Source organism: Drosophila ananassae, chromosome 2L, assembly GCF_017639315.1.
Source record: "Drosophila ananassae strain 14024-0371.13 chromosome 2L, ASM1763931v2, whole genome shotgun sequence".
Classification (NCBI taxonomy): Eukaryota; Metazoa; Arthropoda; class Insecta; order Diptera; family Drosophilidae; genus Drosophila; species Drosophila ananassae.
Window position 1 is genome coordinate 16,978,705 of NC_057927.1, and position 23,496 is coordinate 17,002,200.

The window sequence follows — 23,496 nt, forward strand, 5'->3', positions numbered from 1 at the left end:
AATTTTTGTTGAATGCCAGATGTGTGTTTGTGCGTCCGGGTCGCTGAGGGTCATGAATATAAAACAATAAAATTTGAAATTCGTATTTCACAATTTTCACTTGTACAGCCTTTAAGATTCTCTCAAGATAGGTGCACAGACGGACTTTAATTGAATGGCTTACAAAAATATCTCATTTATCGAGATGTTAGTTTTGTGGCATCCGCATACTAGGATTATTGATTGGTTTGGCATCATACTATTCATTTTTTAGGATTGCAAAGAAAGGCATCCTAGCCAGCTTTGGGCACTCATGCTGGCTATTAGCTGCATAGTGAAACTCTCAGCAAAGTTGGAGGACAAAAACCAACAACAAGGGCAAAGGAAGACCCAAACTGTGCCTAATTTGGAGATGGCAAGCCAAACAAGCCAAGTGCCCGAAAACGAAGAAAAGATTGAAAAGCACGCAAACTTGGCAGCTGCTGCTACTGCTTTTTCTGTTGCTGTTGGATGGAATCCGAGCCCTGGACCTTGGACACACCTGTCCCGAAATTGCAGCAAGTCATGAGCCTCCCTCCGGCAGGGATTCCGGATTTCGGATTAAAGCAGTTGGCTCCGTGCAGTGTGGCGGATATACCGCGAAATAAAAAAAACAGTCAGAGGGCGGAATGCGAGGAGGCGGCAGCAACAGCGGCAGCTTTGACGTGACTGGCAAAGTTTTTGGCAGGCACTGCTAACGAGCAGAGTGGAACTCCTTCACGTCCTTCGCATCCACAGCCCAGGATCTCATGTTGCTCTAAAATGCTTAAACTAAAACTTGCTCAACAGATTTGCAGTGGCGGGAGCCTTTTTACGGCTGCACTTCAGCGTGTCATATGGCGTGGCAGTGAAGGTGGAAGTGGAAGTGTGTGTTTGACCTTTGACACTAAAACAATTTGCAAAGCAAAATGATGTCAGCCCCAGTGTCCTGAGCTCACTGGGTTCTTGTCGTTTCGTAGTGGCGTAATTTAGTTGAAACATTCTTAAAGCAGCGCCTGTCGTAAAACCCTAGAAACGGGAGGGGACTGCTGGCAAGGCAATAGCGATTCACCGAGCTTGTGAGGTAGGCAGCGAGCTGCGGGAAAACTCCGGGCGTAGCTCATTAAAAAGTTTGCAAGCGACATCGTCGACGGCGACATTTGCTTAAGAAAACATTTGCCTGGATAGGGGAGTGGAGGGCAGGAGTCGGTTACCAACACCTTAATGATTATCCACGAGATACTTTCATGATAATCCACAAAGTGTGGGCTGGCCTGCTTCACAGAAACTCAGAAGTAAAACGTTACGGTCTTAGGCTGTGTAATTAATTATTCATAATAGCTAGCTATATATAAACAACGTATTCCATCGCCAGATATCCTCCCGCGACATAACAACTAAATGTTTCTTGATTGAAATTTAAATTAAATTTGTTTGCGAAAACTTGGCATTCCAAGTATATTGAATAATTTATGGCCAACACCCTCCCGCAGACCATAGCGATATTTTGTTTGAGAAATTATGTATTTACTTTCATTGGTAACTCAAATCCGTTGAATCCCATGTAATTTTGAATCTTTTCACTATTGCTTATTTATTCTTTGTTAACAAAAACAAATACGCGCTTCATGAAAACCATATTAGCATTAAATTAACAGCGGCATTTTGACAATAGCAGCTTGTTAAAAAATATATTGGCTATAAACTAGTTTATCAAATATTTGCCTAGTAACTTCAAAATTAGCCCCATAAATGTTCACGGTATATATTTATTTTTGCAACACATGTGTCTTTTAGCCATGATTTATCGAAATTTCAACATAATGTATAAAGGAACGCACCAGCTTTACTAATTAGATTTTAATTTAAATAACTTTTAAACAGTCTTTGACAAGTATAGCCTAAAATTTCTAGAGACTTAACGACGCTTTCTTGGAGGCAGATACTCCCGGAATAATGCCTGCAACTTGGCAGTTTCCAATTCGCTGGCCTGTTCATGGGTCTCGTACTCGGCGCTATCTTTTGGCCGGATCTTAAAGATCACTGGATTGTGGGGAGGTGAAGGCTTCAGTGGAGCCAGCGAGTTTAAGTGCAAGACATCAGCCTTTTCGATGGCGTGACTTATACTATTACCCGGCAGTCTGTCGTAGTCGCTGCGCAAAATGCTCAAAGCTCGGGTGACATCCGCCGGCGTTCGGTACTTGACAAAGTGCACCGATGGCTGAGGTGCCACCTGCTGCTGAATTGAAGCCTGTTGCTGCGCCAATGCCGCGGCATCAGCCTGCCGCTGCAGTACAAAGATATCCAGTGGACTATTGGTCGCCAGTTGCTTGGCGGTCAAGCTAAAGACATTTGTCTCCGGAGTGCGTATGAACACGACCTGTTGCGGCGGGGAAATGACCTGAGCAAGCTGGCAGGCAGCCTGGTAGGGGGCCGCCGTGTCATCATCCGGGGGAGCGGCGTATGTGAAATATTCCGTGGCCAGCCGACCAGATGCAACCTCATTTTCCGCTGGTAAATATACGTCTCCAAGGGCTTGACAAAAACCAATAGATAGGCAAAAAATCTGTAATCGTATTATTTGTTAAAATTCAAGAAAAAATATGTTTTAGCTTTAAGCCTACCAGCAAGGAGTACATGGCTGAATGTTTAACGTCCGAATGGTGGTGTCTTAGCGATTTTTACCGCTCGACGCTCTGAATGGTTATAATCCAGTCCCAGCAACAAATCCATCCTTATATACGACACAAACAAATAGCCGTTCGAAAGTTAGCTGACTTCTCGGCCTCTTCGTCTCTCATTATGATTTTATTTATCTTTTTTTCGCATTTGCATTCATTTTACTCTTTATAAAAGATTTGTGCAAACCTTTGCTCTGGTTTTGTGTTTGCCTGCTCCGATTATCCATGTTAATGTCGTTCAATTTTGAAATGCAAATTTGTGGGCTTGCAAGACACAAGACTCACACAGTTAAACTGCAAAAATACATATCAACACTTAAACAAAAGCCAATACTTATACACTAATATTGGTTGACCCGAGAGCCCAGCTTGAACTTGAATTTAATTCGCATAAAATTTACAAATGAGCTCCCAATTTGAATTAGTTATAAAATATTTTCATATACTATTGGGGTCCCATTGTTGTCGCCTGTCATAGACAAAACCATTTGTTTTGACTTCCCTCCAGCTTACACCTCCGCAGCCCTACTTTCACCCGGCCAGGTATTTTTATGACCGACATTTTATGGCTACTGATTTGTTAATTTACACGTCATTTTGATTTTTTTCTTGGCCTAGGTTCGGATCTTCGATAAGCCTCTTAACGAAATTCACAGCTCAACAGATGTGATCTTACAGATGGATCGAGCTACGGTAGAGCATCTTCAGAATGAACCTATAAAGCATAATGAAGAGTGCCTTTTTCATTTAAAATATAATAACATATAATTTTTTATTTTTAATGCTTAGCTGAAAAGTCAATAAATTAAATAAACTCAGCCAACAACTCTGTTTAGTTTAACAAGTTTATACTGTAGATCGTCAGCTTTATTTTCTGCTATAACTAGTTACACATGGGACAGTCTTATGGCACTAATTTAATGGCTTAATTCGGCAAGGCCCTAGATTCGAAGTCGTCGCCGTTTCTCTTGGCCAGGTGGCAGGTATAACCTAGAGGAGCCTCCAGTTCCCCCCTCCGACGGAAAGACCATGCGATTCCCAGATCGACGTCGCTCGTTAACCCTGAAATCAAAGCCCTGCGATCTTGCTGTCCGGTAATCCACATTGGCATCGTTGTAGCTGGCTGTGAGATCCTGCTGGGCTTCAGGAACCGGAGGCAAATCTATGTTCCCAGCAGATGATACTGCTGCAGAGCTATAGCCCTGAGAAATAGAAGAGTAGCTGGGTACCGGCGGTAAGTATCCCTGGGCCGGATATGCAGATTGTTGCAATGAGGACTGATGGCCCGACGGAGGAGTTGCCGCGTCCGGATAGTAGCCCTGGTCGTACTGCGGCCGCTGCTCCGGGTAGTAACCCAAAGAGGAAGACTGCCCAGCTTGCGGCAAAGACCCCGCTCCGCCGTACTGCGCCTGAATGTACTGCTGGGCTTGGGCAGCCTCCGCCTCTGTCCTGTATTTAACAAAATGAACTTGGGGCTTGTGCTTGTGCTGCGGCTTCAAGGCGCTCAGCTCACTTGCCAGTTCGTGGGCGTCCGTCTGTTTGTTGAGCACATAAATCGCAGTCTTATCCTCCGTGGTTTGCTTGGCCAAAGCATTGAGGGCTCCCACTACTGCCTTGTTCTCAGGTGCCTTGATAAACACCACCTGGAGGTTCTTCTGCGATAGGTCCGCCAACTTGGTCTCCACCAAATCAGCCTCCTCTGTGGAGTCGTAGGGTGCTTCAAAAGCATAAAAGTGTTTGTGGAAGGCCGCATGCTCCTGGTAGTGATCGTTGGGCTGAATGGGATATCCGCCACCAGTGGTAGCTTCTCCATAGCTATTCTGCTGATACTGGTACCCCAACTCCGCCGAGCTGCTGGCCAGCAACATAAGAAACTAGGACAGAAATAAAATAATAAGTATTTATGCAAATTGGATCGAGTCCCAGGTAAGCTCACCAGTATTCCCAGCATGATATAACCACGGTGAAGAGCAAAAAACATTTGTCAGCTCCTAACCAGTCTGCGAGCCATTTTATAATTTCATTCCCGCAAAAGTCGTCGACTAAAAGCAACCAAATCGGGATAAAAATCGACCCTCCATCTAGGGTAAGTAGTTCAATGTCGCCGAAGATGTGTTACAAAATTCAACCGCTTACAAAATCTTTCTCTAATTAACAATAAATTTTATTTCGTCATTTTGAAATTCGCCAAATCTACAAACTAGGCAACAAATGTGGTTCGCAGCGAGTGCGTAGGAATCGTGGATGGGTCAGTCTGGTCTTAGGTCAGTAAGGTCAGTGGACTCCCTTAGTTGCGGAATCGGAGCACCGAAGCGGGCAGATAGGAGTTTCCAGGGGCGGAGGGGGCGGCCACCTGGCGGGCAGCAGGCTGAGAAGCGAAGTTCAGAACGGGGGCCACTCCGCCGTTTTGGATGGTGGAGGTTCCTCCCAGCTGGTCGTACTGGGACTGGATAGCCTGCTGAGCATTGGCAGCGTCCTGGGGAGTGCGGTACTTGACGAAGTGAACCTCAGGCTTGTTGTTGTTGTTGTTGCGGATAGCGTTCAACTTGTTGCTCAGATCGCTGATGTCGGCCTGCTTGTTCAGGACATAGATGGCAGTCTCCTGCTGTCCAGCCTGCTTGGCCAGGGCCACGGCAGCGTTCTCCAGGCCGCTGTTCTCGGGTCCCTTGATGAAGATCACGCGGAGGGCCTTGTTGAGAGACTGGGACACCTGCTCGGAACCGGCGGGCTCGTTGAAGTCGCTCTCGTCTGCGGTGTAGGTGAAGAACTCCTTCTGGAGCTCAGCCTGGGGAGCAGCATAGCGGGGAGCATCAGCAGAAGGTGCAGCCTCGGGGGCAGCGATGGCAGCAGGGGCGAAGGAGGCTGGAGCGCTGTAGGAGGCCTGCTCTTGGGGAGCGGTGTAAGCAGGTCCTGATGCGGCGTAGGACGGCTCTGGGGCAGCAGCGGCAGGCTGGTAGTTGTATCCACCGCCAAGGGAAGCAGCGCTGGCAACAGCTACAAAGCAGAGAGCCTGCGGAGGAAAGGAAAAAAGTTTTAGTCATTTATAGTCCTGATTGCTAACTTCGGAAATACTCACAATAAGGACGCGCATTTTGTTTAGTTTTTAAGGAATGGATAACTCCGCTCGAATTGCTGGATGAAGACCAAGTATGTCCAACTCCACGACGCCCACGCTCTTTTATGCGAAACCAACAGCTGCAGTTGGCAGTGTTTTCTGTTTTTCCTTTTGCTCGAAATTTGGTTTTTTAATTGGTTGTCTTCGATTTTGCACCTCATTTCGGGCAAATCGCCGGCAATTCGCCAATCGCTCCTTCATCAGCTTTTTTTGCAGCTCCACCAATTTCCATTCCATTCGCTGTCATTTGTCGCCTGTTGTTTTACTCGACATTTGTTGCATTAATCTATGGCAATCCAAAGCTTTTTAGTTGTTGGTGTTTACGTTAATTATTTTGTTTTTTTTTCTGTATAGTTTGCGGGTGAGCATAATTTTTTATGATTTTTCTAAACAGACCCCGACGACTTTTCTGTTTATGCAAATCGGCCGTAGTGGGTGCTCTTGAAAAAGAGCTGTCGTTGACCACTTTGGCTCGTTGTTATTGGCCATTCATCCGGCCACTCTGTTATCACTCATACATTATACATTTTGTATGTGACCGCAGTATTGGTTCCGTCTTGCAGTTGCCATAAATTTGGCCGCTAATAGTTTGTCTAACCTTTTACTTCACGCAGATTAACATTTTAATTATGATAAAAAAATTTCGGCGATTGTTTTGCCTGCATCCCAAAACATGTAAATTTTTATTGATTTCCACTTGTATTCCATTTGGCGCCATCGCTTCGGAATTTTTATGGCCACTCAGGTCGCGTAATAAATGCCGATCTATGCAATTTTTCTATCGCCGCCGAGTGAGTGGCCGAAAACCCATCAAATCTTTGACATGACACTGATAACTTTATGTCCCAGCCCGTCCTGCCCTCTTCAACCGAGTTCCCATAGGTTTAATTTAAAAATCAATTGTATTTCGGGTTCGTTCGTCAAATCAATACATAACATAAAAGTCAACAAATGGCATATAGAAAAGATATGGCAGCTATGGTGGAATAAATTCCTTTACCGCTTAGCGACGGAAACGCAGACGACGGATTACGGAGGAGGGCAGGTAGGAGTTCTCCGGGATACGGGCGTTGGGCTGACGCACCTGAGAGGCGGAAGCGAAGTTCAGGGCGTTGGCAACACCTCCGTTGATAGCCTGAGAGGATCCTCCCAGCTGGTCGTATTGCGATTGGATGGCACGCTGGGCGTTGGCGGCATCCTCGGGGGTGCGGTACTTGACGAAGTGAACCTCGGGCTTGTTGTTGGTGTTGCTGCGGATAGCGTTCAGCTTGTTGGCCAGATCGCCAATGTCGGTGTGCTTGTTGAGGACATAGATGGCGGTCTCCTGCTGGGCAGCCTGCTTAGCAAGAGCCAGAGCGGCGTTCTCCAGGCCACGGTTCTCGGGTCCCTTGATAAAGACGACGCGCAGACCCTTGTTCACGGAGCTGGCAACGCGCTCCAAAGCCTGGGGCTCATCGAAGTCCTCCTCGTTGGCGCTGAAGGTGTAGAACTCCTTCTCGAGCTCACCGGTAGCAGCAGGGGCATCGTAGTTGACAGGACCGCTGATACCAGCAGAGCCCAGACCAGAGGAGCCAAGACCGGAAGATCCAAGACCAGAAGATCCAAGACCGGAAGATCCAAGACCAAGTCCAGAGCCGAGTCCAGATGATCCCAGATCCAGGGAACCACCACCCAGGCCGCTGTCTAGGCTGCCGAAGTTGCTACCGCCGCCGAGTCCTCCCAAGGATCCGCTGCCACCGCCAAGACCTCCCAGGGAGATGGAGCCGGAACCAGATCCACTGCCAGGAGCAAAGGACAGTCCACTGCTGGAGTGGGCCACGGGTTGGTAGTTGTAGCCGAGCTTGTCGGCGCAGGCGACGGCCACGAGGCACAGGACGATGAAGGCGCGCATTTTACTTTGCTGTTCTAGTTGGAGCTCTGAGGCCAGAAGTCAGAATGATGTCGGAGTGAGACTTTGGGCCATTTATATGCCATGGCACGGACGGGGCGTCAATCAGAACAGGCGTGTCTCGGCGGTTAGAGATCACGATAAGGTTCGCATTGTCTGGGCCTAACCTGTTTTTCTGTTTTTCTTCTTGGCCAGTTTAGTCTAAAGCAAAAGCTGAACTACGGCCAAAAATATCTAAGGTAGCGCCAGCGTCGGCGGCAGTCGGCGGTGTTGATTAAAATTTGATGAACTTGCAGCTTACGGAAAACAAAATTTGTATGCAAATCAAAAGGGGTGGGGTGCCGCCAGGTCAACCGCCACAAAGGGCTAGGCGGTGGCAGCTCCAAATTGTTTGGCTATGCAGTAGCCAGATTCTTTTGTTTACCCATATTGTTATGCAAATGACAAAGAGGATGATTGAAAGTAAGACTCTAGCCAATGGTTTTGGGCTAATTTCCCAGCTTAATAATTTTAAATTGCTCGCTGTCGTCTGTCACATGCAATTTGTCAAACGAAGTCATCTCAATCTCGACGAAGTGCGTGGGCAACCGGAGTAGAGAAGTAGCCGAGTAGCCGATAAGCCATATGTTATACACCAGATTATAACGCACAAGATTATACAGAAAACATTTTAAGTTTCCGCTCATTTGCAATTTTCACAAACAGCCCAAGACCTACGGACTCATAATTCAATATGCCCGAACCCGTTTGCCAGACAACGGATTTGAATGCGAAAATTCCAATTCAAATAGATGGCATGCCTAGGAATGTTGGACGATCAGATCCGCAAGCCACTTGACAATTTACATTAACAAACAGATTTATTTCGCATAAAAATCTCAACAATAACGGAGGAATGTCTATTTTCGAATTTATGTTAAAATCTAAAATCTCAGGCGTCGCAGAATGTTGGCGGGCAGGTAACTGCTTCCAGGTGTCGCTGGCGGGACGTAGGAGGAGATGGGAGCGGTGGCCGCGGGCACAGAGGCGGCAGCTGGAGCGGATTGCGAGGCGAAGTTCAGGGCGGAGGCCACTCCACCGTCATGGGACTGGGAGGATCCTCCCAGCTGGTCGTACTGCGACTGGATGGCACGCTGGGCGTTGGCAGCATCCTCGGGGGTGCGGTACTTGACAAAGTGAACCTCGGGCTTGTTGTTGTTGTTGTTGCGGATGGCGTTCAACTTGTTGGCCAGATCTCCGATGTCGGCCTGCTTGTTAAGGACATAGATGGCGGTCTCCTGCTGGGCAGCCTGTTTGGCCAGAGCCAGAGCAGCGTCCTCCAGGCCACGGTTCTCGGGTCCCTTGATGAAGACGACGCGCAGGGCCTTGTTCAGGGCGGAGGAGACTTGGTCGGAGGCAGCGGGATCGTAAAAGTCACCTTCGTCGGCGGTGTAGGTGAAGAACTCCTTCTGGAGTTCTGCCTGGGGAGCAGCGTAGTTAGGGGCAGCGACAGATTGTTCTCCAACAGGACCAGCGAAATCCGAAATGGGCTCAGCAATAGATCCGCTAGGCGCAGCGGCAAAAGTGGGGGCATCGCTGCTTCCCGCTCCAGAGGGCTGGAAACTCAATCCGGAGGCGGAGTGGGCCACTGGCTGGTAGTTGTAGCCCAACTTATCTGCCGAGGCGAGAGCCGCCAGACAAAGGACTGCAAGGACTGCGGAGAATTGACGCATGTTGAGTTGGTTAACTGATTTCTTAATTTGATGCTGGTGGCTGGTGATTCTTAGGCTTTTATGCAGAATGGTATGCTAAGTGAGCTACATAAAAACGAATGATTTTGGCCATCTAGATCGTTCTCCTTCGTTCGGTAAAATATGCAAGCGAGTGCACCGACGCCTCTAGTTCCGACTGATTCGCTTAGAAGGAAGAGAAGCCCATGTTAGACCTGATGCCATAAAACTCGTATTAAATTCAATATGCTGGCGGAATCAATAATTCGCGTTATTCGTAGACCAACCTTGTCTATATGGAATTTTCATGTATCTTTATCGTTAAAATCAATAAAACTCTAGCTATAAAAAGAGTGTAAACCCCATTCGAAGCAATTTGGTCGGCCGTTACTTATGGATATGGATCCGTATCCATCGAAAAGCCCGCATCCAAATCCGGACGGGATGAAAAGTGTCACCCAAAATCGGCCGGAGAGCAAACAAAACGTTTGACAGGCTGTTTCACATGCAAATGAGGCGCGCCTAACCGCGATATTGCTGCCAAAAATAAATATTTTAACGATTCGCGAAATTATTATTGCCTTATTCAGCAGCTTTGTTTTTTTTTCGTCTTTCGTCTTGGTTTCTGCGATTTCTGCTTTATGCAAATATTGCGGGTGGAGGCGACCTTCCGCAGTCCGGTGTCCGTCCGGAGTCCGTCCACCGGAAGTGAAGCGGTGGTGGCGTCGGCGGACTCATCGCTAAATATAGCTGCCATCTTTTAAGTTGCGATTTGGCTAGGCCGCTGGCCAGCTAATTAACAACTGCACTGAAGCGGCTTGTCAGCGCCAAATCAGATAATTCGATAATTGGGCTCCTAATAAATTACTTGGCGCCATCTGATTTGGCAATCCGAATCGCGACTCCACACCCGAATCTTATTTCCAAACTTTAAGCCAGCTGATTCTGGTCGTCGTCTCATTTGCATTGGGCTCCTCGGTGAGCAGAAATAAATCCAAAATAAAAACACAAAACATGATTTTATGTTCAGAGCCATGCAAATATTTGCAACAGCAGCGGCAGCGTGACGAATCATAAAAATATAATAATAAAGCAGCCGCATTTTAATCGGTTATTTATGCATTTTTAAGGCAAATGTGAACTCTTCATAATTCATTTCCAATCATAATGCAGTGTTTGACCACTTTGGCGAAGAACTGAATCTTGCACCTATAAAAGCGATGTCAGCGGAGAGCCAAGGCAGTAACAAATCATCTTTTCAAACCACCAAGTCACCATGCGCTCCTTTATCGTCCTTTGCCTGATTGCCGTGGCCGCCGCGGATAAACTTGGCTACAACTACCAGCCAGTGGCCCACTCCGCCTCCGGATTGAGTTTCCAGCCCTCGGGAGCGGGAAGCAGCAATTCCCCAACATTTGCCGCTGCTCCTGGAGGATCTATTGCCGCGCCCATTTCGGATTTCGCTGGACCAGTTGGAGAACAATCCGTCGCTGCCCCTAACTACGCTGCTCCCCAGGCTGAGCTCCAGAAGGAGTTCTTCACCTACACCGCCGACGAAGGTGACTTCTACGATCCCGCTGCCTCCGACCAAGTCTCCTCCGCCCTGAACAAGGCCCTGCGCGTCGTCTTCATCAAGGGACCCGAGAACCGTGGCCTGGAGGACGCTGCCCTGGCTCTGGCCAAACAGGCTGCCCAGCAGGAGACCGCCATCTATGTCCTGAACAAGCAGGCCGACATTGGTGATCTGGCCAACAAGTTGAACGCCATCCGCAACAACAACAACAACAAGCCCGAGGTTCACTTCGTTAAGTACCGCACCCCCGAGGATGCTGCCAACGCCCAGCGTGCCATCCAGTCGCAGTACGACCAGTTGGGAGGATCCTCCCAGTCCCACGATGGAGGAGTGGCCTCATCTCTGAACTTCGCTTCCCAGTCGGCTCCCGCTCCTGCTCCAGCTGCCAGCGCCCCAGGACCCAGCTACTTGCCTGCCAGCATCTTCCGTCGCCTTCGTCTTTAAACAGGAAATGCCAGTTGTCTGATTTGTTGTCTAGTTTTCATGTTTTCTTATAATTAAAAAAAAATTTAAAAAAAAAACTATAAGTTGTTTTTGTGTATCATTGTTGTTTCGCACCTTAAAAACGTCATTAAATAATTAAAAAATAGAATAATAATGTAATAGTTAATAGGTAGATTTTTCTTGACATAATATTCCAAATGTATAAACCGAAAGCCCTCCAGCTAACTTACAGCAGATCGATGTACCATTTAAGGTCTTATCAAGTAGTACTGATATCTCGCTATGTGTCAATATGATATGGTAGAATTCCTTTTAAAAATTATGTTATGTTCTTGTGCTAGTAGAAGATCTAATAATACGTTAAAAAGCAGCCATGAACTACATTTGGAACATTGAGCTACATCTTTGGATGGTGTTTTTATAATTCCCAGTATGGTTATGAGGATATGAATGCTAAAATTACTATAACAGGAATCCATAACAAATATTTTTATCAATCTTTTTTTCAGGATCATTATTTTAGGGTCAGTACCCTAAGAGAATCTAAGAATCCTTAGCTAATCTAAATTATAAAATTTTAGAATTTTGACATAATCATTTTTAAATTTATAAGTAATCCTTTTGACTCTATCATTCAATGTCAAACTGGCGCGATCAAATGTCGTAGCCTCTTATATAGAGAGTGATCTTGGAATTCCCAGGCTATGCTTAACCAGTTTCTCAAAAGTTCAAAGAAATCTTCCGACATTATTTTTGATCTTGAACCTTAAACTAAAAAGTTGCTTAATATTCTAAACCCACTTTCGATGGCAGAGCTAAACAAATGACAAAATATTCATAAACTATCAATAGAATCAGCATAGGAATATGCATATATTAACTTTTTATCGCTCGTAGGCGGAACTCCTAGAATGCATCACATTGTATTGGACTTTAACGACCGTCAGAACATTTATGGTCGGCTCTTACTTTTATTTGCCAAACAAGTTCGACAGTTTTGCAGTTTTAGTTTTCCCCAGATGTCGAATTCTACGTTTAGGCCGGCCAAGAATAGAACTAAGCGCCGTGAACCGGTCCAGAAAAACGCGTCTGCAATTGGGCAGAAAGTCTGGGGTCGCCGATAGAATGGATTGGCAAGAATGTTTGGAATTGGATAGTTTTGCATAATCATTTCATAAGCGCACCGCTTTGCATAAAAAACTAGTTGAGTTATGGAGCAACCCGTCGGGAATGGGTTCCCCCATTGTTCTAGTGCGTCTTTAATCGGTATAAAAGCGGATCGCAGAAGTATCAGGATTCAGTCTTGGCCTTTGCCTGTTCAGCACACCCACTACTTCAAAACATCTCTTCTATCGCCATGCGTTTCCTTATCGCCTTCTGCCTGATTGGTGCCGCTTGCGCCCAATACAACTACGGTGCCGGCTTCAGCGGAGCCGCCTCCGACAATGTTCCCTCCTTCTCCGGATTCGGAGGTGCTTCAGGAGCTGGTGATTACGATTCGGCCGCCAGTGGCCCTGTGAGCTACACACCTGCCGCTGAGCTGAACAAGGAGTTCTACACCTTCGAGGCTGACGAGAGCCAGTTCGAGGATCCTTTGGCCAACCAGAAGATCGCCGGCGCCGTTAGCAAGGGACTGCGCGTCGTCTTCATCAAGGGACCCGAGAACCGTGGACTGGAGAACGCTGCCCTGGCCCTGGCCAAGCAAGCTGCCGAGCAGAAAACTGCCATCTATGTCCTCAACAAGCAGACCGACATCGGTGATCTGGCCAACAAGTTCAACGCCGCCCGCCAGAACGCCAACCAGCGTCCAGAGGTCCACTTCGTCAAGTACCGCACCCCTGAGGATGCTGCCAATGCCCAGCGCGCCATCCAGTCCCAGTACGACAACCTCGGTGGCACCAGCCAGTCCATCAACGGAGGCGTGGCCAACGCCATCAACTTCGCTTCCGCCGCCCCGGCCGCCCCCGCTCGTGGCAGCAACTACTCCCCACCCGGAGCTGTGAGCAACTCCTACCTGCCCGCCAACATCCTGCGTCGCCTGCGCATCCGTTAAGGACTCAAGGATAGACCTGAACTGACTGTTGTTTAATATTTTGTAATGATTATAATTGAATAAAAACGAAAATCAAGATTAACTTAATTCATTTACTTGTGACTTGTGAAGAATAGAGTGTCGAGACGGAAAAATACGGTCTTTAAAATGAAGATTGTAAGCTCTAAGGTTCAATTTGGAGAAACTGTTATTTGGTCTTTTAAACAAAAATTAAGTGAGGCCAAGCAATTTACTATTCGAAGCAGAAAAAGATTGTCCATTCATTTTTTCAAAATTAACCCTGTATCGATAAAAATTTCATAGCATTGGGAAACTACGATTCAACCAAAACCACAAACATTTGGGTTTCCCGAGCTTCGAATTTTAAATGATTAAATTCAAAGACTTTCTAGCAAGCTTTTGCTTCGACAAAAGGAATCCAGTTTAAATATTTTTATAAATATAAAATATAAATAAAAATATATTTATTATATATTATTTATCCTTAAATAAAAACACAATAATGTATGTAGAGTCTATATCCAGTGACATTGAAGAGCGCCAGTTCGACCAAATACAAACGTAAAATACTAAATGCTTCCACAACCAAATATATGTCTGATCAGATCTATTTTCGATGTTTCTGGCCGCTTTATGATCGGTTATTGCATTTTTATGCTCATGTTTTTGTTTTTATCGCTTTTCCTTATAATAACATTTATGCAAAGCTGAATTGCTCGCCCTGTGAGCTCGAACAATGGCCGATCGCTGCTTACTTTGTAGGCGGAAAAAAAATTTAGCCGTGCGATCGCTTTGTCTTCGAGAAGCTGCGCCGACAGCCTCGAAATCCAATTCGTATAAATAATAACCACCGCCGCGGTCATAGGCAGAAGCAATTTGTACTCCGATCCAAGAGAACCTCCATACACTCAACCACAATCAAAATGCGCGCTTTCATCGTAAGTCATTTCAGAAATCAGTATCCTTACAGGACACCCCATGGATAACCAATTTTTTTTTTCAGGTTATGTGCCTGGTGGCCGTCGCCTGCGCCGACAAACTTGGCTACAATTACCAGCCCGTGGGACACTCCAGCTCAGGACTTTCCTTTGCTCCTGGCAGTGGTTCCATCGGAGGAGGATCGCTGGGAAGTGGCTCCCTGGGAGGTGGCTCCTTGGGAGGTGGCTCTCTGGGAGGTGGCTCTCTGGGAGGTGGCTCTCTGGGAGGTGGCTCTCTGGGAGGTGGCCTTCTCGGAAGTGGATCCTTGGGAGGTGGCTCCCTGGGTGGTGGCTCCCTTGGTGCCGGTCTTGGCAGCCTTGGAGGCAGCATCGGAGGTGGTGATGCCCTGAGCGCCCCCGTCTCCTACAGCGCTCCAGCCCCTACTGGTGAACTCGAGAAGGAATTCTTCACCTTCAGCGCCAATGAACAGGACTTCGATGAGCCCCAGCAGCTGGAGAAGGTCTCTTCCGCCCTGAACAAGGCCCTGCGCGTCGTCTTCATCAAGGGACCCGAGAACCGTGGCCTGGAGAACGCCGCTCTGGCTCTTGCCAAGCAGGCTGCCCAGCAGGAGACCGCCATCTATGTTCTGAACAAGCAGGCTGACATTGGTGATCTGGCCAGCAAGTTGAACGCCATCCGTAACAACAACAACAACAAGCCCGAGGTTCACTTCGTCAAGTACCGCACCCCCGAGGATGCCGCCAACGCCCAGCGTGCCATCCAATCGCAGTACGACCAGTTGGGAGGATCCTCTCAGGCTCATGATGGAGGTGTCGCCTCCGCCTTGAACTTTGCCTCCGCTGGACCTATCCAGAAGGCCAACGCCCAGATCCCCGACAACGCCTACTTGCCCACTTCGGTCTTCCGTCGTCGTTTGTAAAAGTTTAAAAATGACCTCGTGATTTAGCTGTATCCTTTTTGTTACAAATGTTATTGTTGAAACTTATTGATTAAAAATAAACAAAAAAAATTAAATACAAATATGTGATTCTAATTTCTTAAACATAATTTCGGTAAATGCCATTAACATAAAGACAAAGATTATGCAATATAGAACTATTAGACCTAGGGAATGATATACTGTTATTCCGTTTAGATATGTAAAAATCATTATATGATTTTTAGTAAATAAACCATCAATTTGAAGGATGTAGTGACAAAACTTTACTTTATTCTGTACAATTTATAACTTTTTCTATGGACATACAATATTATCTAGAACTTGTACTTCTACTTAGTTTGGACAAGTTAAAAGTTTATCATTCATTTCATTTTGGTAGCTTAAGAATTATAAGCATCCTCATGGTAGTGTTTAAGGGAAAGTAAACAGTAAAGTAAACAGAAACAAATGTAACAAAAATTTTGTATAAGTAAACATGCATTCCAATTTTAAAATTTTTATTTTAATTACGTCATTATATTATACGAATATATGCCTTAGACCAATAAAAATTACTAAGAAAAAATGAGAACCATCGAACCGAGGGCGGTATATCAAACACCTCATTAGAAGACCCGCTAATTATAGCGCTCGAATCATGTCCATAAATCAGAACTAAACAGATGTGTCGACAACGATTATGATAACAAAACGATTGTCGTTTTAGCTTTCAGTGAAGCGGAAAACCCAAGTGCAGATGTCCTACATAAAACAAGCTCTTAGCCTTGCCGAAGAATTTGTGCAAGATATTTATTTTATATAATACCTAATTATGACCCATCTGAATGACAAACTCATTCCGGTGTGCTCGCGACATATTAATTTTAAAATTTTATATGAATTCTTGTAAAATATTGTATAAAACTCGAATATTTGAATAACCCACCTCGACCAGCCGCCACTGCCCATTCAAAAGCAGCATCACCAAAAAAAATTCCGCGCCGAACATTAAAAAACCAAAGAAGCAAAAGCATGGTAGGCGGCAAACACAGTGGCATCAAAGCGATTTCCATGCAGCGCCCTCGCCGCGGCGGTATCTTTGTCTTTATCAGCCTCCAAGATGGATTTGTATAAATAATAAAGATCGCTCCCAGCCAGAGACAGAAGCAGTTCAAACTTCAGATCGAAAGAACCCAGTTAACAGCTCAAGATGCGTGCCTTCATCGTAAGTATTTCGTTAATGGCCCAAGGATTATTCCCCAGGATAACACGTTGCTTTTTGGCTTCAGGTCCTGTGTTTAGTGGCAGTTGCCTGCGCCGATAAGCTCGGCTATAACTATCAGCCTGTTGGCCACTCCAGCTCCGGGCTTTCCTTCAGTCCAGGCAGTGGTGCATCTCTAGGAGGTGGCTCCCTTGGCGGAGGATCCCTGGGAGGTGGCTCTCTGGGAGGTGGCTCTCTTGGAGGTGGCTCTCTTGGAGGTGGCTCTCTTGGAGGTGGATCCTTGGGAGGTGGATCTCTGGGTGGTGGCTCCCTGGATGCTGGTCTTGGCAGCCTTGGAGGCAGCATCGGAGGTGGTGATGCCCTGAGCGCCCCCGTCTCCTACAGCGCCCCAGCCCCCACTGGTGAACTCGAAAAGGAATTCTTCACCTTCAGCGCCAACGAGCAGGACTTCGATGAGCCCCAAGAACTGGAACGCGTTGCCGGCTCCGTGAACAAGGGACTACGCGTCGTCTTCATCAAGGGACCCGAGAACCGTGGCCTGGAGAACGCCGCTCTGGCTCTTGCCAAGCAGGCTGCCCAGCAGGAGACCGCCATCTATGTTCTCAACAAGCAGTCCGACATCGGTGATCTGGCCAACAAGCTGAACGCCATCCGCAGCAACAACAACAACAAGCCCGAGGTTCACTTCGTCAAGTACCGCACCCCCGAGGATGCTGCCAACGCCCAGCGTGCCATCCAATCGCAATACGACCAGTTGGGAGGATCCTCTCAGGCTCATGATGGAGGTGTTGCCGCCGCTCTGAACTTCGCCTCTGCTGGACCGGTCCAGAAGGTCAACGCTCAGATCCCCGACAACGCCTACCTGCCCACCTCTGTCTTCCGCCGCCTCCGCTTCTAAGAAGGATAATGTTTTGGACTTAGCCTAAGAGAAACAGACTGGAGAGTTCTCTCTTCCTGTTACACGTTGTTGACTAATGCATAATTACAATAATAAATTTCAAACATATAAAACGAATATTGAAACAATGGCTTCCTTTATACACACAAGCTTACTTTATAGAGTGGCATTTTTATTGCGATTTTGCCATATAATTTAATGGCTAACTTGTTTGTGTGCAGATGGTTTATAAATATATTCGAACAATGCCCTTCACACTATAAATAGCTGGAGGAAACGTTATCAAGATCAAGTGGTATAGATAGAGAACAGATTTTGATTGGCTTTCTGAGCATCCGGAGCTATCAAAAACATTCAATACAAATCTCTGAACTAATTATGAGCCTGCCAAATAAATTAATTTGCTACAAGATTAGATCCACCCACAAAACTTCAGCTACTAGCTAGTGATTTATACTGATCCGGGGACTGGTTCTCTCCCGGTGACAGCTCAAAGTCGCTGAACTGCCAACAACAGTTAGATGACCTGGTTTCCGAGGTGGCCCCGTCGTGTGTCACGTACAATTAGAAAGGAATCTCAAGTGCAACCCACATACGAAGGCAAAGAAGATTTATACCCAATCGAAACCTGATTAGCCATAAAAACAAAAATCTAATCATTAATTTTATTAAGCTGACGATCACTTTTTTGTTGAAATCATTAACAAATAAGCGGTTCTGTATACATATTCAAGCTCCAATATAACAAAACAATCGCAAGAGCCGAGCTATCGGTCTTCTGCATAAATTATAAGCCAATTATGGGTGAATCACGGCAATCGAAACCCAAGTCCAAGTCCACGTCTGAGTCCAATCTCCGCTCGGAAAACGACTGGACTCGAGCTCGGAGCTTGGACTTGAGCTCGGAATTGCCATCGGATGCGGCGGCGCGATTGAAGCTGCCTTTGCTCAAAACAATGTGTTAAATGTGTTAAGAGCGAAATTATGTTAGCAGATTAACAGCATTCCGAAACCCGATGGCCAATACCCATCAGCCATTCACGATTTGTGAGTAGAGATCGATGATCGGGTTTGGGTCTTCCGTTCGAGCTTCGCAGCCAGAAGCGACGGGAACTTCGAGACGCTCGATTCGACGGCTCAAATCGACTAGATTTTCTAGTCTAATTTAAAGCGTCGTCGCGTTGGCGGTATAAAAGCTAGTTAATAAAGATACAGGCAGCATTCTTATAGAACACTCCATCAACGATGCGTGCACTCATTGTTTTATGCCTTGTGGCCGCCACCACTGCCGGTCGATTGTCTTCCGGTTACAATTACGGCCAAGGGTCTACAGCAAGTATTGGTAGCACCAGTGGAGGATCTGTATCAGGAGGTATTGCTACTGGGGGACTGGCTGGACCAGTCAGCTACAGTGCTGCACCCCAGTCGCAGGTGCACAAGGAGTTCTACACCTTCTACGCCAACGACGCCGACTTTGAGGATCGCGATGCCCTGCAAAAGGCCCTGGCCTCCGTGAAGAAGAGCGTGAGGGTCATCTTCATCAAGTCTCCGGAGAACCGCGGCTACGAGAACGCTGTCCTGGCTTTGGCCAAGCAGGCTGCTCAGCAGCAGACCGCCATCTACGTTCTCCACAAGCAGACTGACATCGGCGAGCTGGCCCAGAAGTTCAACGCCGTCCGTCAGAATGCCAACCAGAAGCCGGAGGTGCACTTTGTTAAGTACCGCACTCCCGAGGATGCTGCCAATGCCCAGCGGGCCATCCAGTCCCAGTACGACCAACTAGGCGGAACCAGCCAGTCCATCAACGGGGGAGTGGCTAATGCCATCAACTTCGCCTCAAGAGGAGCTTCCCCAGCCCGGGCTGCCCCTCAACCCCAGGCGCCGGAAGCCAATTATCTGCCCGCCTCGATCCTCAGCCGTCTGCGACACTAAAGCATTTTTTTACCCATTTCGATTGTTAAATTGTTTTTCTTGAATAAAATTTTTGGTATTTTCTAATTTATAACAAACATTTTTCATATCCTCTTTACCAAGCACTGTGGTATACCAATCGCTGTGGACCATATTGTCGCTCCAAGCACTTTTCACTATATTAAAGGGGATCCTCCAGGAATTTTGACAAAAAAATTTAAAAATATTTCGTATTCAGATTTTAATGCACAGTGGTTGAGAATCGATCAACAAATCGTTTAAGGTATTCCGCTCAAGAATCGGATGGAAATTGACCAAGATATAACAATCGCTGTGCACCATATTGTGGCTCCAAGCACATTTTCCAATGTTGAAGGGGATCCCCCAGGAATTTTGACAAAAAATTTTAAAAATATTTCGTATTTAGATTTTAATGCACAGTGGTTGAGAATCGGTCAACAAATCGTTTAAGGTATTCCGCTCAAGAATCGGATGGAAATTGACCAAGATATAACAATGGCTGTGGACCATATTGTGGCTCCAAGCACATTTTACAATGTTGAAGGGGATCCCCCAGGAATTTTGACAAAAAATTTTAAAAATATTTCGTTGTCAGATATTGATGCAGAGTGGTTAAGAATCGATCAACAAATCGTTTAAGGTATTCCGCTCAAGAATCGGATAGAAATTGACCAAGATATACCAATCGCTGTGGACCATATTGTCGCTCCAAGCACTTTTCACAATGTTGAAGGGGATCCCCCAGGAATTTTGACAAAAAATTTTAAAAATATTTCGTTGTCAGATATTGATGCAGAGTGGTTAAGAATCGATCAACAAATCGTTTAAGGTATTCCGCTCAAGAATCGGATAGAAATTGACCAAGATATACCAATCGCTGTGGACCATATTGTCGCTCCAAGCACTTTTCACAATGTTGAAGGGGATCCCCCAGGAATTTTGACAAAAAATTTTAAAAATATTTCGTATTCAGATTTTAATGCACAGTGGTTGAGAATCGATCAACAAATCGTTTAAGGTATTCCGCTCAAGAATCGGATGGAAATTGACCAAGATATAACAATCGCTGTGCACCATATTGTGGCTCCAAGCACATTTTCCAATGTTGAAGGGGATCCCCCAGGAATTTTGACAAAAAATTTTAAAAATATTTCGTATTTAGATTTTAATGCACAGTGGTTGAGAATCGGTCAACAAATCGTTTAAGGTATTCCGCTCAAGAATCGGATGGAAATTGACCAAGATATAACAATGGCTGTGGACCATATTGTGGCTCCAAGCACATTTTACAATGTTGAAGGGGATCCCCCAGGAATTTTGACAAAAAATTTTAAAAATATTTCGTTGTCAGATATTGATGCAGAGTGGTTAAGAATCGATCAACAAATCGTTTAAGGTATTCCGCTCAAGAATCGGATAGAAATTGACCAAGATATACCAATCGCTGTGGACCATATTGTCGCTCCAAGCACTTTTCACAATGTTGAAGGGGATCCCCCAGGAATTTTGACAAAAAAATTTTAAAATATTTCATTTTCAGATTTTGATGCAGAGTGGTTAAGAATCGATCAACAAATCGTTTAAGGTATTCCGCTCAAAAATCGGATGGAAATTGGTCAAGATATAACAATCGCTGTGGACCATATTGTCGCTCCAAGCACATTTTACAATGTTGAAGGGAATCCCCCAGGAATTTTGACAAAAAATTTTAAAAATATTTCGTTTTCAGATTTTTATGCAGAGAATTTTGACAAAAAATTTTAAAAATATTTCGTTTTCAGATATTGATGCAGAATGGTTGAGAAAGGATCAACAAATCGTTTAAGGTATTCCTCTCAAAAATCGGATGGAAATTGACCAAGATATAACAATCGCTGTGGACCATATTGTCGCTCCAAGCATTTTTCCCAATGTTGAAGGGGATCCCCCAGGAATTTTGACAAAAAATTTTAAAATATTTCATTTTCAGATTTTGATGCAGAGTGGTTAAGAATCGATCAACAAATCGTTTAAGGTATTCCGCTCAAAAATCGGATGGAAATTGACCAAGATATAACAATCGCTGTGGACCATATTGTCGCTCCAAGCACATTTTACAATGTTGAAGGGAATCCCCCAGGAATTTTGACAAAAAATTTTAAAAATATTTCGTTTTCAGATTTTTATGCAGAGAATTTTGACAAAAAATTTTAAAAATATTTCGTTTTCAGATATTGATGCAGAATGGTTGAGAAAGGATCAACAAATCGTTTAAGGTATTCCTCTCAAAAATCGGATGGAAATTGACCAAGATATAACAATCGCTGTGGACCATATTGTCGCTCCAAGCATTTTTCCCAATGTTGAAGGGGATCCCCCAGGAATTTTGACAAAAAATTTTAAAAATAATTCGTATTCAGATTTTAATGCACAGTGGTTGAGAATCGATCAACAAATCGTTTAAGGTATTCCGCTCAAGAATCGGATGGAAATTGACCAAGATATAACAATCGCTGTGCACCATATTGTGGCTCCAAGCACATTTTACAATGTTGAAGGGGATCCCCCAGGAATTTTGACAAAAAATTTTAAAAATATTTCGTATTCAGATTTTAATGCACAATGGTTGAGAATCGATCAACAAATCGTTTAAGGTATTCCGCTCAAGAATCGAATTGAAATTGACCAAGATATAACAATCGCTGTGGACCATATTGTGGCTCCAAGCACATTTTACAATGTTGAAGGGGATCCCCAGGAATTTTGACAAAAAATTTTAAAAATATTTCGTTGTCAGATATTGATGCAGAGTGGTTAAGAGTCGATCAACAAATCGTTTAAGGTATTCCGCTCAAGAATCGAATTGAAATTGACCAAGATATAACAATCGCTGTGGACCATATTGTGGCTCCAAGCACATTTTACAATGTTAAAGGGGATCGCCCAGGAATTTTGACAAAAAATTTTAAAAATATTTCGTTGTCAGATATTGATGCAGAGTGGTTAAGAGTCGATCAACAAATCGTTTAAGGTATTCCGCTCAAGAATCGGATAGAAATTGACCAAGATATAGCAATCGCTGTGGATCATATTGTGGCTCCAAGCACATTTTACAATTTTGAAGGGGATCCCCCAGGAATTTTGACAAAAAATTTTAAAAATATTTCGATTTCAGATTTTTATGCAGAATGGTTGAGAATCGATCAACAAATCGTTTAAGGTATTCCGCTCAAGAATCGAATTGAAATTGACCAAGATATAACAATCGCTGTGCACCATATTGTGGCTCCAAGCACATTTTACAATGTTGAAGGGGATCCCCCAGGAATTTTTACAAAAAATTTTAAAAATATTTCGTTGTCAGATATTGATGCAGAGTGGTTAAGAATCGATCAACAAATCGTTTAAGGTATTCCGCTCAAGAATCGGATAGAAATTGACCAAGATATACCAATCGCTGTGGACCATATTGTCGCTCCAAGCACTTTTCACAATGTTGAAGGGGATCCCCCAGGAATTTTGACAAAAAAATTTTAAAATATTTCGTTTTCAGATTTTGATGCAGAGTGGTTAAGAATCGATCAACAAATCGTTTACGGTATTCCGCTCAAAAATCGGATGGAAATTGACCAAGATATAACAATCGCTGTGCACCATATTGTGGCTCCAAGCACATTTTACAATGTTGAAGGGGATCCCCCAGGAATTTTTACAAAAAATTTTAAAAATATTTCGTTTTCAGATATTGATGCAGAATGGTTGAGAAAGGATCAACAAATCGTTTAAGGTATTCCGCTCAAGAATCGGATGGAAATTGACCAAGATATAACAATCGCTGTGCACCATATTGTGGCTCCAAGCACATTTTACAATGTTGAAGGGGATCCCCCAGGAATTTTGACAAAAAATTTTAAAAATATTTCGTATTCAGATTTTAATGCACAATGGTTGAGAATCGATCAACAAATCGTTTAAGGTATTCCGCTCAAGAATCGAATTGAAATTGACCAAGTTATAACAATCGCTGTGGACCATATTGTGGCTCCAAGCACATTTTACAATGTTGAAGGGGATCGCCCAGGAATTTTGACAAAAAACTTTAAAAATATTTCGTTGTCAGATATTGATGCAGAATGGTTAAGAGTCG

The 23,496-nt window shown here is 44.9% G+C and overlaps 10 protein-coding genes across 10 annotated transcripts; 5 read left to right on the forward strand and 5 right to left on the reverse strand.

Moving 5' to 3' along the window:
- Positions 1-1,915: 1,915 nt before the first annotated feature.
- Positions 1,916-2,636, reverse strand: LOC6499244. Its single transcript, XM_001954999.1, has 2 exons — positions 2,622-2,636; positions 1,916-2,563 (listed from the first exon to the last, which is right to left on the reverse strand). Exons 1-2 carry the CDS (start codon positions 2,634-2,636, stop codon positions 1,916-1,918), a joined length of 663 nt encoding a protein of 220 aa, XP_001955035.1.
- Positions 2,637-3,537: 901 nt separating this feature from the next.
- LOC6499243 lies at positions 3,538-4,732 on the reverse strand. Its single transcript, XM_001955000.4, has 2 exons — positions 4,615-4,732; positions 3,538-4,552 (listed from the first exon to the last, which is right to left on the reverse strand). Exons 1-2 carry the CDS (start codon positions 4,657-4,659, stop codon positions 3,620-3,622), a joined length of 978 nt encoding a protein of 325 aa, XP_001955036.2. The 5' UTR covers positions 4,660-4,732; the 3' UTR covers positions 3,538-3,619.
- A 95-nt stretch (positions 4,733-4,827) lies between these two features.
- On the reverse strand, positions 4,828-6,600 carry LOC6499242. Its single transcript, XM_001955001.4, has 2 exons — positions 5,755-6,600; positions 4,828-5,688 (listed from the first exon to the last, which is right to left on the reverse strand). The coding sequence occupies exons 1-2, from the start codon at positions 5,767-5,769 to the stop codon at positions 4,966-4,968; spliced, it is 738 nt and encodes a 245-aa protein (XP_001955037.1). The 5' UTR covers positions 5,770-6,600; the 3' UTR covers positions 4,828-4,965.
- Positions 6,601-6,676: 76 nt separating this feature from the next.
- On the reverse strand, positions 6,677-7,920 carry LOC6499241 (harpin HrpN). Its single transcript, XM_001955002.4, has one exon. It carries the CDS (start codon positions 7,682-7,684, stop codon positions 6,797-6,799), a length of 888 nt encoding a protein of 295 aa, XP_001955038.1. The 5' UTR covers positions 7,685-7,920; the 3' UTR covers positions 6,677-6,796.
- A 553-nt stretch (positions 7,921-8,473) lies between these two features.
- Positions 8,474-9,880, reverse strand: LOC6499240. The gene has a single exon (XM_001955003.4). The coding sequence runs from the start codon at positions 9,391-9,393 to the stop codon at positions 8,605-8,607; it is 789 nt and encodes a 262-aa protein (XP_001955039.1). The 5' UTR covers positions 9,394-9,880; the 3' UTR covers positions 8,474-8,604.
- A 472-nt stretch (positions 9,881-10,352) lies between these two features.
- LOC6501345 lies at positions 10,353-11,604 on the forward strand. Its single transcript, XM_001955004.3, has one exon. The coding sequence runs from the start codon at positions 10,667-10,669 to the stop codon at positions 11,405-11,407; it is 741 nt and encodes a 246-aa protein (XP_001955040.1). The 5' UTR covers positions 10,353-10,666; the 3' UTR covers positions 11,408-11,604.
- Positions 11,605-12,319: 715 nt separating this feature from the next.
- On the forward strand, positions 12,320-13,779 carry LOC6501346. The gene has a single exon (XM_001955005.3). It carries the CDS (start codon positions 12,765-12,767, stop codon positions 13,458-13,460), a length of 696 nt encoding a protein of 231 aa, XP_001955041.1. The 5' UTR covers positions 12,320-12,764; the 3' UTR covers positions 13,461-13,779.
- A 513-nt stretch (positions 13,780-14,292) lies between these two features.
- On the forward strand, positions 14,293-15,419 carry LOC6501347 (putative mediator of RNA polymerase II transcription subunit 17). The gene is made up of 2 exons (XM_032449769.2): positions 14,293-14,398; positions 14,464-15,419. Exons 1-2 carry the CDS (start codon positions 14,384-14,386, stop codon positions 15,316-15,318), a joined length of 870 nt encoding a protein of 289 aa, XP_032305660.2. The 5' UTR covers positions 14,293-14,383; the 3' UTR covers positions 15,319-15,419.
- Positions 15,420-16,427: 1,008 nt separating this feature from the next.
- Positions 16,428-17,555, forward strand: LOC123257701 (glycine, alanine and asparagine-rich protein-like). The gene is made up of 2 exons (XM_044717584.1): positions 16,428-16,543; positions 16,608-17,555. The coding sequence occupies exons 1-2, from the start codon at positions 16,529-16,531 to the stop codon at positions 17,436-17,438; spliced, it is 846 nt and encodes a 281-aa protein (XP_044573519.1). The 5' UTR covers positions 16,428-16,528; the 3' UTR covers positions 17,439-17,555.
- A 913-nt stretch (positions 17,556-18,468) lies between these two features.
- LOC6501349 lies at positions 18,469-19,444 on the forward strand. The gene has a single exon (XM_001955008.3). It carries the CDS (start codon positions 18,684-18,686, stop codon positions 19,368-19,370), a length of 687 nt encoding a protein of 228 aa, XP_001955044.1. The 5' UTR covers positions 18,469-18,683; the 3' UTR covers positions 19,371-19,444.
- The last annotated feature ends 4,052 nt before the right edge of the window (positions 19,445-23,496 follow it).